Below are 13,378 nucleotides of genomic sequence, written 5' to 3'. Positions count from 1 at the left end.
CCGTGAAGAGACACTGTGCATTTTATTGGAGTACTGGTGCAGAATCCCTCCTTTCAGCACCAAGTCACATCTTAGGTTTGTTTTGCTGAAAGTCTTGGCAGAAAATGTCACTTTCATTGCATTATGAATGCAGCTTTTTTTACTACCAGACAGACTTTTTTCTTTTTAAATATTTACCACCTTTTGACCTGCAGGACACTATTGTAACTGGAACACTTGATGGGCAGCGTGATTCACATTTTTCTGTTCCTACACACGCATAGTGGATGCTGCTTCATGGGTGGCTTAACCCTCCCCTTACCCACATGCTGTTCTTGACCACATACATATTCCTTACTTTTTTAATTTTATTGGTTCTGGTAATCATGAATCTGGTTGATCCAACTGAAAGTGAAGCCAGGGGTCCAGGGAGAAATCTACTGAATCAGCAGATAGGGTTCTGTTGATTCAGATTACAGTCAAGTTGGTTTAACCCAGTAGTGATGCTGCAAAGTGATATTTGAAAGGATGGTGACATTTATGTATAACCTTTAATCTGTTTAGTCAACACTGAAGAGATCTTTAAGGTAATAAGTTTACATGTTAATATTCTGCTGACCTGAGTTAGAACAGCTAAATGTTAACTGTTCTTTTTCTTTCAAGTTTCACTTAAGTATTTTAGTATTTCTCTTTCCTTGTTGCTCCTTACATTACTTTGACATAAAAATACAGGTACTAGTTAAGCAGGAAAAGTGGAAACTCACTAGAATTGTTGAACAATTCATGTAAATCCTGCATGTGGATAGAATTAGATACGACATCAAGGACAGTTTTAATGGTAATATTATGTCTTCCTTTAACAGTGGAAATGGTAGCTCGTCCACACCAGTGAAAGATCCACTTGGGATCCTAGAAGGCATCATCTCTGCAGTGCATGCAAGCGTTGAGAAAGGGTAAGAACTTCCTTTGTGGATTCTTTGGTTAGGACTTTGAAAGATACTTCTCATGAAAACATTGAAGGTACGATACTGAATATGGATGATTTTTCTCCATGGGTATGTATAATGTGTTTGCACTTAATTTTGTAAGACTTTATTCTGGAACAGTCTATCATTTATCAGGTTCAAAACCTGAGCCCTGGCAGAAGCCTTTACTTGATCATTTAGAAGAAAGCAAGTCACTGAACCTAAAATTTAGGTTATCATGTATTATGGTGATTGGAGAAAATGTTTTTTCTGCTGTGACTACTTAGCTTGTGTATCTACCAGGAGTATTTCACTGCTTTTGTTTCAGTTTAGTAGATAAGTTACAAATAATAGTGACTCACTTTCAAATACCTTCATTTAGATATCTAAATTTGTTAAGATTTGTAGTGTATAGTGCAGAAACAATTTCACAAATGCTATACGATGCTTCACCACATTTTTTTTTGTTGTCTTTTGGGGATGTCCTTATTTCAGGTCGTATAATGGTCTGTATGTCTCACCGACATTTTCTGGAATTTCTGGTAAAGAGAAGGATTAAAAAAAAAAAAAACCAAAAAAAAACCCCAGTTTTATTTCCAGACTTGCAGAGTAACTCATGTATGATAAAAAAAGCTCATGCTCTCTGGCAGCCACATAAAAACAATCATGCTATTGTTTGGAGGCTTCTCCACTGACACTAAATTAGATAAATACTGGATACTGAACTAGACTGACTTGATGTCAAAATCAACTGTAAATCTCATTTGCAATGTTGTAAGGTAGAATGTGAGAGTTGGTACTATTTTATTCTGAGATGCACTTTCTGGAGTCTTTTATGTGCATACTTCAACATTTAAGTGCTGAAACAGTAAGCTGGAGTGAAAGTCATGGTGATTACAAGGGATTGTTTACATTCATTTAAATACTTGTTCTTATTTATCACCTTAAACCTCAGCTATTGAATTTACAAAGTATAAATCTTTCCCTCAGGAAAACATACATAAACATCAAGTGTGAGCTCTCAAAATCTCTTGAAATATTCCAGCAGATCCTCTTAATTCCCAGACTTTTAATTTACAGTTGTAATGCCACCTGTTCAGTAGAAGCATGACTAATTTAGCTGAAGTTCTGGGCTAACAGTGTCATTCAGACAATATAAAGCCTAAGTAAAATTGAAATCCTTGTAATATGAAAACCGAAGCTGTCAGTGTTTATTATTTCAGAGCTGCAAGACAGGTTAAATTGGTGTTTTCTGTCTGATACTACTTTCCCGTCTGTCTTGTTAAGACAAATAAGGGAACATTAGTTACAAATTACACTCCACCTGGAACCACTTTCTTGATATTTTTTTTTCCCCAGAGAAAAAAAAAATTGCTTTAGATTTAAAATACTATTGAAAGGTAGGAGAATAGCATTTACTAATTTGTTATGTGCTAGTTTATAGCCTCTAAGGGACATAACAGATTATTCTGTCTGCAGCTGCTAGCTGGTTGATGATTCCATGGTAATCTGTGTACTGTAAGTGCTTGCACACAGTTAGAATGTATTCAATATAACATACTATTTGAACCAAATAATTAAAATTTTTTCTAATTAGCCAAGTCAGAAAAATCCACTAATTTGTATATGTGGAGTGTAAAGAAGGGACTTGTAAAGAAAGAAAGAGAATATAGGACATAATATATGATGAATAAGCATCAGATACAAAAATGTCATACTTAAAATGCAAGCATTCAAGATGGTTTTCCATAAACTTGGATGGCATGGAAGCATGGGCATCAGTCAGGACTAGACACCATAAAAAGGCTTGGATTTTCAGGTGCCAAAATTCTTCACCATTATCATACAACTGGCAGACAATGTAGTATGTGGGAGAATATGTAACTGTACAGATGGATTTCTATGGGATTACATGGTTATTTGATGTTCAAAACTTGCACCACTTAGTTTTAGGCATCTCATTTATGAGGGCTAGTTTCTCTGCACTCTCACAGAGGCAAGTTCTTCCACTTCCGGTGTTACGTATTGGTTATATAGTGAATGTACTTGGTAATAGCTTTGAAAATACATGTAGGACTTTCATCAGGATTACTAAAGACCGTTTAACACAGTATTGTTTAATTACAGGAAGAAAGTAGTTTCTTCAGATGACCTCCTGGAGTGGTTGAGACCTTTCTGTGGTGATGACTCTTTAGCAGTCAAGCCTCGCATCAGAGTATTGCAAATTCTGGAGCAAGCCTTCCAGCTCAGTGATGAGGATAGCAAGCTACTTGTGTACTTCAGGACTCAAGCTGTTCTTAGAGCTTGCTGGCCTGAAAAAAAGGTATTAATATCGATTGCTATAAATTACAGTTTAAGACTGGTTTTATGCAAGAGTTATAAAATGAAGTGCTGGTTTGCAGTATATGGTCATGATGCATGCTGTTGGTATGGGAACTAATTCTACCTTTCTTTTGAATCATTCTGATTCTTTGAAAAACAAATCTGTGTAAAGTTAACAGATTCCTCAGCCTTTTTTGGGATCAGGAGTACATAATACCAAACTTGATTAAACACTAATGATTTTCCTCCATGTCAAGCATTAACTTTGAAGTGTTTGTATATTCTTTCTTTTCTGACATTTTTTCCTGTCAATTTTACTTTCTCTCTTTATCTTGTACTTGGTGTGATACTATAGTCAGAATTAGAATGAGAATTACTGACCATTGCCTTCTTTTTTTTTTTTCCCTCTGGGATCTTTAGTTGTTATTTCATGAATGTGTAGTAGGAATATTAAGGATATTCTCAAATGGAAAGACTTAATAGACAGGGAGTGCTTTCAGTCATAGTCTGCTGTGGTGTCCTAAGAAGCAGCATCTAACAACTGAAAGATAGTAGTTGCTTAAAAACAGTTCATACATTTAACTGTCCAAGTGATAGTTTTAAGTTTCAGTGTAAAGTCAGGGGAAAAAAATAAGGTAAAATAATTGGTGGAAGAAGTTACTTGTAGGTATTTTTTTGTTTTCATCTAAAAGAGACAGAGTTCTGATTTTTCAGGACTAAAACAGATTAACTTTCCTTCGAAATTAAACAGTGACAAAATGCCTAACTTCCATTTTTTTAAGTATATGTAGAATTTGATCTAAGACTGATAAGGATCATCTAGTGAATATTCTCAGGAGTGAAAATGCTTGAGTTTGTCAAGTAGAATATTAAAAATTCTGTATATACAAAAAGGCTCTTGGTTATTCATTAATATTTTAACTGCTTTATTTCACAACTTATTTTGGTGAAGTGGTTAATATATATTGTAATAAATAATAATAAATATTTTAGAGGTTCTGCATTTTTGACTACAATGTAAATATACTAAAGGCTTAACAGGAAGAAGTAGTCTTGTCTTTGAAACTTGTGTGCCATTTTTAAATCATGAGTATCACTTGCTGCATGTAGAATTACTCAGGAACAGAGTTACTTTTCATCCATTTTCTAAATACCTTCCCCCACCTTATGGAACTAAAACAGAATATTTCTAATAGTTCCTCAAAAAATCTATGCATGAAAACATTTTATATTCATATAAAACAAAAGCAATATATCAGTTCTGACTCACTGTGCTAAGATCATTCAAGGGAATAACCCTAATAAAATCTTAAAAGGAACAGAAAATGCTTATCTCTTGTTTTCTTTAGAAATTACTTTTTCTCTTGCATTCACAGTAATACAAGCACTTAACTCCTCAACTACTCTTCAGGTGTCCCTCTGATTGGATTCTTCAATTCAGTCCTTTGTCAATATTTGTGTTGCCTGTGACCTGCTTTCCAATCTAAAAGCAGTTCCAAGTCTAAAAGATGCAACTAGAGTAAGTTTTAAGAAAAAAGTTACAGGTAGTAATAGCTTTCACCCATGTCTGTAGAAGACAGAAAAAGCAGCTGTATTCGTGAGAAACCTTGTGAGACTCATTACACTTGTTTGAGAAATATATAAGATCACTTTTGATTTTCTCTCATAATGTGGTAAGTCAAAATGTATGTAACTTTACAACATGAAACTCACACCCATTTGCTTTGTCTCGTGATATTTGAAAAATTGAGTGCATTGCATATGCTGCTGGCTCATGTGGCTCACTGCCCAGCAGGACTCCCAAGGCCCTCTCAGAGACCTGCTCCACAGCCTGGCTGTCCTGACTTCTGCTGTCCTAGATGCAGCATGGCTATTAAACCTCATATGATTCTTGTTGGCCCCATCTTCCAGCCTGTTTAGATCTATCCATATAATCAGTTAATAATTTCTGTTCCCTGAAGTAGTGGTTTTTTGAAATACTCCTAAGTTCAACCAGGAAATTATACCTGTTTTTTTGTGAGGGAAGAATGCCTCTAGTCTCTAGGGGGTGGGGAAATACTCCCGGGGAGGGGGGGAAGTTCCCCTACCAGCCATCCATTTGCTCCTAACACAGACTGGCTGATCACTTCAGTGCTCTGCTCTTTTGCTGTTGAGTAAGCAGGTAGTGCATGAAGCCATGTAGCTTAACTACTGTGATAGATAAGTTCAAAAATTTCAGAGCTAATTGTATAAAAATGTGTATACAATACTGTAATATAAAAGTCTCTTAAAATGGTGTTTATTATTTAGCTAAGTTTAGAGATTGTTTTCTTGCTTAGCAATAGTGAAGGCTGTGCTTGTATGTACATGTATGAAAAACGTTGGGGTTTCACCCAAATTGCTGCTTACGAGTGCTAAAAATTGCTGCTGGGAGTCCTGTTGGAACATATTTAGAGATTATTCTAATTTTCATGTCAGTTCAAGCTAATGTGATAGATGAGAACCTTTTGTTTTCATTGAATATTGTGTGCTAGTGATTGTACATTGAATAATTTTTGCCGTGATTTATACAGAAGAGTCACATTGGTTTGTCCATTAGGTACCAATCACTGAAATTCAGAGTTATTCACAAATACCCAAGGAAACAAATAAGTGATCCACTGCTTAGACTGTATTTTACTTTTTTTTTTCCTCTTCTAGTCAGCTGATGTTTTGATATTTACAAAAAACCCCAAAAACTAGTGATGATTTTATTTGATGATTAAGTTTACTTATTTTGTGAATTAATAAACAGGAGAAAGAGCATAATAAAAGAGCACATTGAAAACTCTGTATGCTCCACAATCCTTCATGGTGCAAGAACACTGCAGAATTCAGTAGTTCCATAACTGCAGAAAAGTAGAGAGAGAGAGATTAATATATGAGCTTTGGGCAAAGCATTAACTAAGCACATTTCTTGTGAAAATTAATGTCTCAGGTGCTAAGACCTTGAAAAGCAGCTCTGTTTTGCAGAAGGGGATGTTGAAACGCAATTGAAAAGTTTTATCAGGTTGCTGGGTAGTCCTGGGTGAAGCAGGGTAAAAAGTAGACATTTCAAACATGTGCTCACACTACTATGTCAGTCTGCAGGTATCAATTGCTCTAGCATCACTACACCATTATTAATTTGATTTTCCTTTCTCATCCACCAAAGTAGTAAATAAAAAAAAAAAACACCTTTTTTTTAAAAATGTGGATGTGTGGATTGAATGCTAATTTTAAATTGTAGAAGAATGTGTTTAAAGGTTGTTGGTTTGGGTTTTTTTTTAATGAACTTTAAATTGCAAATATTTTAAAAATGTATTCATTATCTTACTTGTAGATTGGTTTATTGTTACCTGCTTGACATTTCTGACATGCTTTTAGGGGATCCTTCTTTTCCTTTACCATGTTTTAGTACAGAAAGGGACAGCAAAGGATGAGTGTGGATTTCTATTGAGTAAAGATAACTTTAATGATATTGTAGTGTTCAATTACCAGAAAATGTGTGAAAGCCACCCTCAGTATGTCTGCTAATCCTCTTAGTCAGACTTTGCATATATCAGGGAGGGACTTAATATTTAATTATGCTCTAGGTGCTATAAGTAGTGGTCCTACAAATCAGTGTACTGCTGGGAAACAGGCCAGCTCTTACAAAATTAAAAATATACTTTATGGAAGCAGCTACCTATCAAACAGTCAGAAACCCAGCAATTTCCAGTTCTCTAATGATTAGTTAACAAAATTAAAAATTCAGGGGTCCTCGTTTTTCAAAGGCTTGAGAGTCTTTAATTCACATTTCAGTAGCATCCCACGCCGCTGAAGGGAGGAGGCATGCATTGTTTTAATCCCCTTGATGAATTTTATCTGAGCTTTTCAGGTTCTGTAATTTTCTAGTTAACTGGTGCATGAAAAATACGGGTCAAGATACTGAGTTCTTTAACTAAAAAAAAAATAAAAATGAGGGGCGGGGGGAGAAGAACATGGTTTTAGAATGTTCATACCAAATTTTAACTTTATCCATCTGAGATGGGAAATCCATTTGTTTTCATTTAAAATACAGAATGTAATGACTCACAGCACTGTCTTAACATATGTAAGGTATCAACTAACAGGTTATGTGTGTGTATATAGTCATTTAGTTCAGTGACCAGTTACAAGGCATAAATTACAATAATAAGAGTTAGGGTTTTGCTTCATGAAATTATAATGGCACTAACAAAACTTCTGTAGGTAAACCAAGGGTTAGTTTAAGATAAGAAGTTAATAACTGTAAAGATGCTATAAGACACACCTTGTCTTAAGAGGATTGTTTAAATATTATGCAAATGCAAAATGTAATTACTGTTTGCATGCCACGTAAATGCAAATAGCTTTGTCATTTGGGGAAGGTAATCTCATTTAGCTTTTCCCCTCATATTGTTACATTATGCTTTTTTCATGATCTTGGGATATACAGAGTTGCTGAGAGCTAAGCATTTTTGAAAATCATAAGGAATACGTAATGCAAATTTGAGATCGTAAGTTTAGGCACCTTTCTTATCTGTTTTGTGTTGTTTTGTTTTTCCTAATTTTAGCTTTGAAAAATTGCCAGATTAATTTGTGTTGTGTGTGTACCCCACACATTTGCCATTCCTTCATATAGGCAATTTATGTAAGCCATATACAAGTTTTATGTGTCTCAGCAACCTTAATGTCTGTCTTAACATTGTGGCTGTCTGAGAACTTGTGTATGGCTATTAAGCCTCCATTGCTCTTTTGTTCCTCTTCCCCCCATATATGAAAAATGTGTTTATGTTTACATGAAGCTTCTTCATATGACTTCATTAACAAAGGTCTCAGTGGGAATAAGTCAATGTCCACTGATTTTCAGCATTTTCCTATTGCCTCTACTTGTGTCAGAAAGATTTAAACACGAGGATTTGGAATGCACAGTGAAAGTTAAGAATTCCCAAGTCATTTTGCTGAAGTCATTTATCAGGTAACAATGACCTGCATTTGGCTTGATCTGGCAAAATGCAAGTGAAGGAGCTGTATCTGTTTAATCCTCAGCCACCTTTTATTTCTGAAAAATGCTGAATTAAAAGAAAGATTTATGGTCCTATCAACTTTGAGTAAATTTGTTATGCTGATGTTTGTAATTCTAATGACATTGTTTCTCTAGTGGTATTGCATAAAAATTAAGCTTAAGAAATTTAATTTAAGATTCAATTAATATTTTAAAACCCTAATTTCCGCTCCTTGAAGATGCAATTTATCTGTATGAGAACATGTGAAATGTATTTTTTCTTGGAACATAAATTGTAGCGTGTATGATTAATTAAATACTTTAAGATGCAAATGAAATACTTTCCATTAACTACACAAGTAAAATGGAGAAGACAAAGTAGAGAGAAAAGCAGTATAGCTTGAGTGAACACGATGGTTGTGAAGGCAAGCCCTGGGTACTGCAGTATTCTGTGGCTAGCAGCAGTTGCTTCAGAGGAAGATAAAAGTGCTCTGGAGTGGATTCATGGGGGATAATTCACTTTATTATAATAGGTCTTTTGTAATGAAGGTGTAAGTGGAGAATGGTTTAAACATTGCATATTCTGCTTTTATCTCAGTTTCAGAAAAATTAAGAGCTCAGTAGTGATGTATTCAGTGTTCTATTATTATGTCGCAAAGAAATTGTTGGATGAACTATAATTCTTGGGTGTCTCTTGCTAAATTCTCGGCATTGGTATACAATGCAGCATTGAGTGCAAAATGTGCTGAAACTTTGTAGAATTAAAAAAAAAATATTCTCTTTACCTCTTTATGTGACTTGGTATATGTTGTTCTGTGTTTTGTAGGATAGTAAAATCCAGAAAATCAAAAGTCTCTCCTCTGTTTTAATGTACTTCATCACTTCCTTCCTTATTCTGTTGTTTACTCAGTCTAAGTAAATAATTCAATCATGTTACTAAATCCGGAGTGTTTTCTCTTTCTGCAGCTATTCTCCCCTCTATCTCAGAGCCCACCGTGTTATGCAGTATACCTCCTGAAAAGGAGTTTATTGGAGAAGTGAATATGATTTCCTTGTGGAAATCAACAAGCCATGTTTATGTATCCCAACACCTTGACTGCTCTCTTGACTTCAGCTGTACATTCAGAGGTCTCTGAATTCCATTCAGTGAGGCTCAGGTGCCTGTTTTGACTTGATGATGCTAATTTAACATATCTTAAAATCATATGGTTTTACCATCGTTATATCTTATTTTCCATCATATGGTCATTTACATACCCTAGATTTTTTTTTTCCCAGCTCATTTGTATGCAGTATTCAGTAAAATGCTTCCAGTCTTCCAAAAACATCATTTAATTCATATAAGGGAAGAAGCAATCATAAAATCATGACAAATCCTACTATTTACCTTTACTATTTGATCATAAACTGTTTTTTCTTTTTGTTTGTTTGTTTGTGGGTTTTGTTCCTGTTAGCAGATCAAATTCTTTAGTGGTTTCATCAGGAATGTTGTCAAAAGCTTTGTGAAAATATAATGAATCGTAAAACTGTTTTTCTTTAGACATTATTTTGTTAATAGCTTAAATGAATATTTTATATTAATAACAGATGTTCAGTTGATGCCCTGCTTTTTTTTCAAAGTGTTATCTTATTCCATCAACTGTCTTGCTAGCTGACACTTTATTTAGAGGTATCTAAACTCTATCATCTGAGAAGCACGTCTCAGGTATTCTTAAAATAGTTCTTTAGTAGTAATTTCTGACAGTTCATGTTGATCGAGTGGTGGTTTTCATTTTTGGTTGGACTTCGAGGGTTTTTTGGGGGCTTTTTTTGTTTTTTTTCTATTGGGTTTTTTGGGTTTTTTGTTTTTTTTCCCCCTCATATTGTGGCTGTTACTACAAAGGGACTCAGCTGTGATGACTGTGACTGCTAGGACTTTTGCTACATAAAATCAAAAAAAAACCCCACTAGTTACAGTCCTTCCATAATGCCATTTGGTATGACAGTTGAATGATGCTGCCTGCTGCCTTCTGATAGTTTTTGTGGCTACAACCAAGCTACTCATTTATTTCAGTTTTTACAGCTCAAATAATTTTATGATATCATCCATTTGGTACTTTAAGCACTCCTGGTCTAGGTCATAAATATGGATAAACAATGGAGTAATTTTGCATTTTTAAAAAATTGCCGTCTTTTTTTAAAATCAGAGTCAATGACCTGTTGTTCCTAAATGAGAGTATCTTAGTTTATTGTGGGGAGTTCTTTCTTAAAAATGCATCTTTTACTTTGTCAGTTTAGCCTATCTCCAGGATGACATTTTGGAAAGATTAATTTTGACAAGTTTTAATTTACATGAAAAGAGCTTTAAAATCATTTTCCCTCTGTTAGCAAGAATAGCAGACTTTCATTATTAAGACAGCAGTTCTACATTTAGCTGAATACTAGGAGCCTTGTGCATGCTTAATGGTTGCGATGATCAGAAAAGGTAAATTGAAGACCCACTTGCATAAGGTATGCAGGGAAATGATTGATGCTAATTTAACAGATTAAAGCTAAAAGTAATACTGAAAGATTAAAATCTTGTAATTTCTAGGTTGCAACTTCCAGCACTTTTCTGTTCTAAATGTAGAGTATATTATACATAGACTATGAAATATGAAACTGATTGGTAGCTGACACAAGTAAAATGATTTACATGTTTTTAAGTCCCTCAGGTTGCACAGATCTGTTTTAGCCATTATTTACAAAGATACAAATTTTTACCTATTAAAGGACACCTAGTCAATATACATTTTAAATTACATGTATGTTAACCCTGTCTCTTTCAGTTCTAGCTAACTAGATACATAAACCTTTCAAATGTGTATGTTTTTCTTGATTTGCCCTAATGTCTCTATCAATATCTATGTATAGTCTTCAGAGGTTTTCTCTGTGCTGAAATGTATTTGCAAATTAGGACATAGTCTCCTGCAGAATATAAATGAATGGATTTTAATTTCTGCACAAGTTACGCATTTTCATGCATTAGGCAACACATTCGTGTTTTATTGAATCTCTGTGTGTTTCTTAATGTTAGTGAGCTGCATATCAAGCAGATAAGGAATTAAACAATATATAAATGAGTTCAGAGGAAAAAAATTTCTAGGGTATTTCTACAAGACAGGCAGCTCAGCATGTGGCTGAGCCTTTGTTTAATTCATCAACAGTAGGCTTCTGATTGGTTTGTTTTTAAACTTGAATCCCATAACTTGTTCATCCTGTTCACTAGCTTCAGTTTGAGTAGGATTTGACTTGTGAGATTATGTGCATTACTCTAGCATCTGTGTGCAGCAGGCTTTCATATGTGGTCAGCACTGATAGTAACTTTAAATATGTGAAGTCCAGGTTTGGGAAAGTTCAAGAAACCTTAGAGTTGGGGTAGAAGATATGTGAACAGTTTGTCATGCAAAACCCTTGACTTCAGTCGTAATTTTATGTTTATTGCTCTCAGATTGTTGTTTTGGTAGCAGGCATTTCTGGTCTGTCGGGTGGTGATTGTTTTTTCCCCAAGTCTAGGTCATTGTGGCCTGTGTTCTCTTTGTGAGTTCAGAACTTGGTCTATGCCCCACCATGAACTCCAGTGTCCTTGTTGGTCTTAAAACTCAAATGGAGGGGAGATGTGAGGTAGACCTTTGCATCACTGTCTCAGGTTATAGTCCCCCTAGTAACGGAAATCAACAGTACTTTGGATGTGTTGAGATTTTTTAATTTTTGTTAGTTTTGGTTTCTTGAGGTTTGTTAAGTGTATATTCCTTAGTAGATCTGCTGATTTCTATTAACTGGGATAACTCCATAGCTTCAAAATTGCTTCTTTCAAGCAGAGGAATTTAATCTGCAGCACTGATCCAGGCTACAGACCAGATCATGTTTTTCCTACAGTGGTTTATTTCATAAAATAGAACGAAATTCCATCATTGTATGGGGGCATTTATGAGCCTAGTGGAACAGGTTTTTTAAGTTACCATCTCTCAACTGTGACTTGCTACCATGTACGTTTCCATTTACAACGGTGGAAAATGGATTGAAAGTGGGATTATTCATATGTGAATTTGGATGGATGGAGAAAGTAAGATGAAAACGCTTCATTTAAAACTGACAGGTTCCTCTGCATGAGGGGAATATATTTGGAATACATTTCTGAGAAGGTAAAACTCATCTGTGCTAAAGGAAAATGGACTTCTCAAATGACATGCACTGGCATAATTTTTTTTTTTAATAATGCCCAGGGAATCTTTGAACTTGCCAGGTTTACTGTTTAGTTGTATGTATGTGCTCTTCAAATTGCACTTTTCTTACCCAACAGTGGTGTGAGTAAACTAACACTTTTATAATCTAAACCACAGCTTTCCACGGGTTTTCTCAAAAGTAAAAGTTCTTATCAGCTTTACAAAAAAGGCTTTCCAAAAATAGGATGCAAGTGCACTACTAAAACTGAAAGCTCAGTAAGGAAGCAGATTATGTCAGTGCCTCATCATAGTCATTTGGCAATACAACTTTTTCCAGGAAAACTTTTGAATTTAATTCTAAAACATTGTGAATGTTTAAAGTATGTAAAACCTAGTGCTGTATAAATGTGTTCTTTAAACTAAATTTCTTGATTGCCTTTTAACTGTGTACATGGCAATATGGTGCTAGCTCATAGAGTGAGAGGTACTGTATCACATTATTGTTTAAACATCAAAATTTTGATAAATACTGGGGAAAGAGCTGCAAGGAGGTACTAGGGTTGAGGTAAAGTCTGTACAATACATCTTTGAGAAGTAACTTTTGCTTGACCTCACTGATTCCTGTTTAGCTACCTCGTGAGAGTACACGTTTCATATGCAGAAAAAGATAAGCTTACCTGAAAAAGATAAGCTTACCTAAATCCCCGTGTTCCCACAATTCCACTTGGAAGCTGCATATGACAAAATGTTGTGGGCCCAGCGTATTTCAGAATGTAAATTTTAATTAGTGTGCAAGTACGTACAAATGTCAGTGCTGATTCAGATAAAGTATTCTTTACTTATTCCTACATGCTGATCCAGCCCAGTATTCTGCATCCAACAGTGGCCAAAAAACACACATGAAAGAATAGGAAAAGGAAAAG

General features: G+C 34.9%; 1 protein-coding gene across 1 annotated transcript in view; it reads left to right on the top strand.

The window, feature by feature from the left end:
- Nucleotides 1-842: 842 nt before the first annotated feature.
- NBAS (neuroblastoma amplified sequence) overlaps nucleotides 843-13,378 on the top strand; it is a gene marked incomplete at its 5' end in the record, with an annotated part of 47,783 nt that continues 35,247 nt past the window's right edge. The window contains 2 exons of the mRNA XM_010017185.1: nucleotides 843-932; nucleotides 3,072-3,267. Coding sequence (XP_010015487.1) covers nucleotides 843-932; nucleotides 3,072-3,267 — 286 coding nt within the window. The remainder of the gene's footprint in view (nucleotides 933-3,071; nucleotides 3,268-13,378) is intronic.

This window comes from Nestor notabilis, unplaced genomic scaffold (assembly GCF_000696875.1).
Source record: "Nestor notabilis isolate BGI_N333 unplaced genomic scaffold, ASM69687v1 scaffold4526, whole genome shotgun sequence".
NCBI lineage: Eukaryota > Metazoa > Chordata > Aves > Psittaciformes > Psittacidae > Nestor > Nestor notabilis.
Note: the sequence above shows the minus strand (reverse complement) of the source record. Positions and strands in the feature narration are given on the sequence as shown.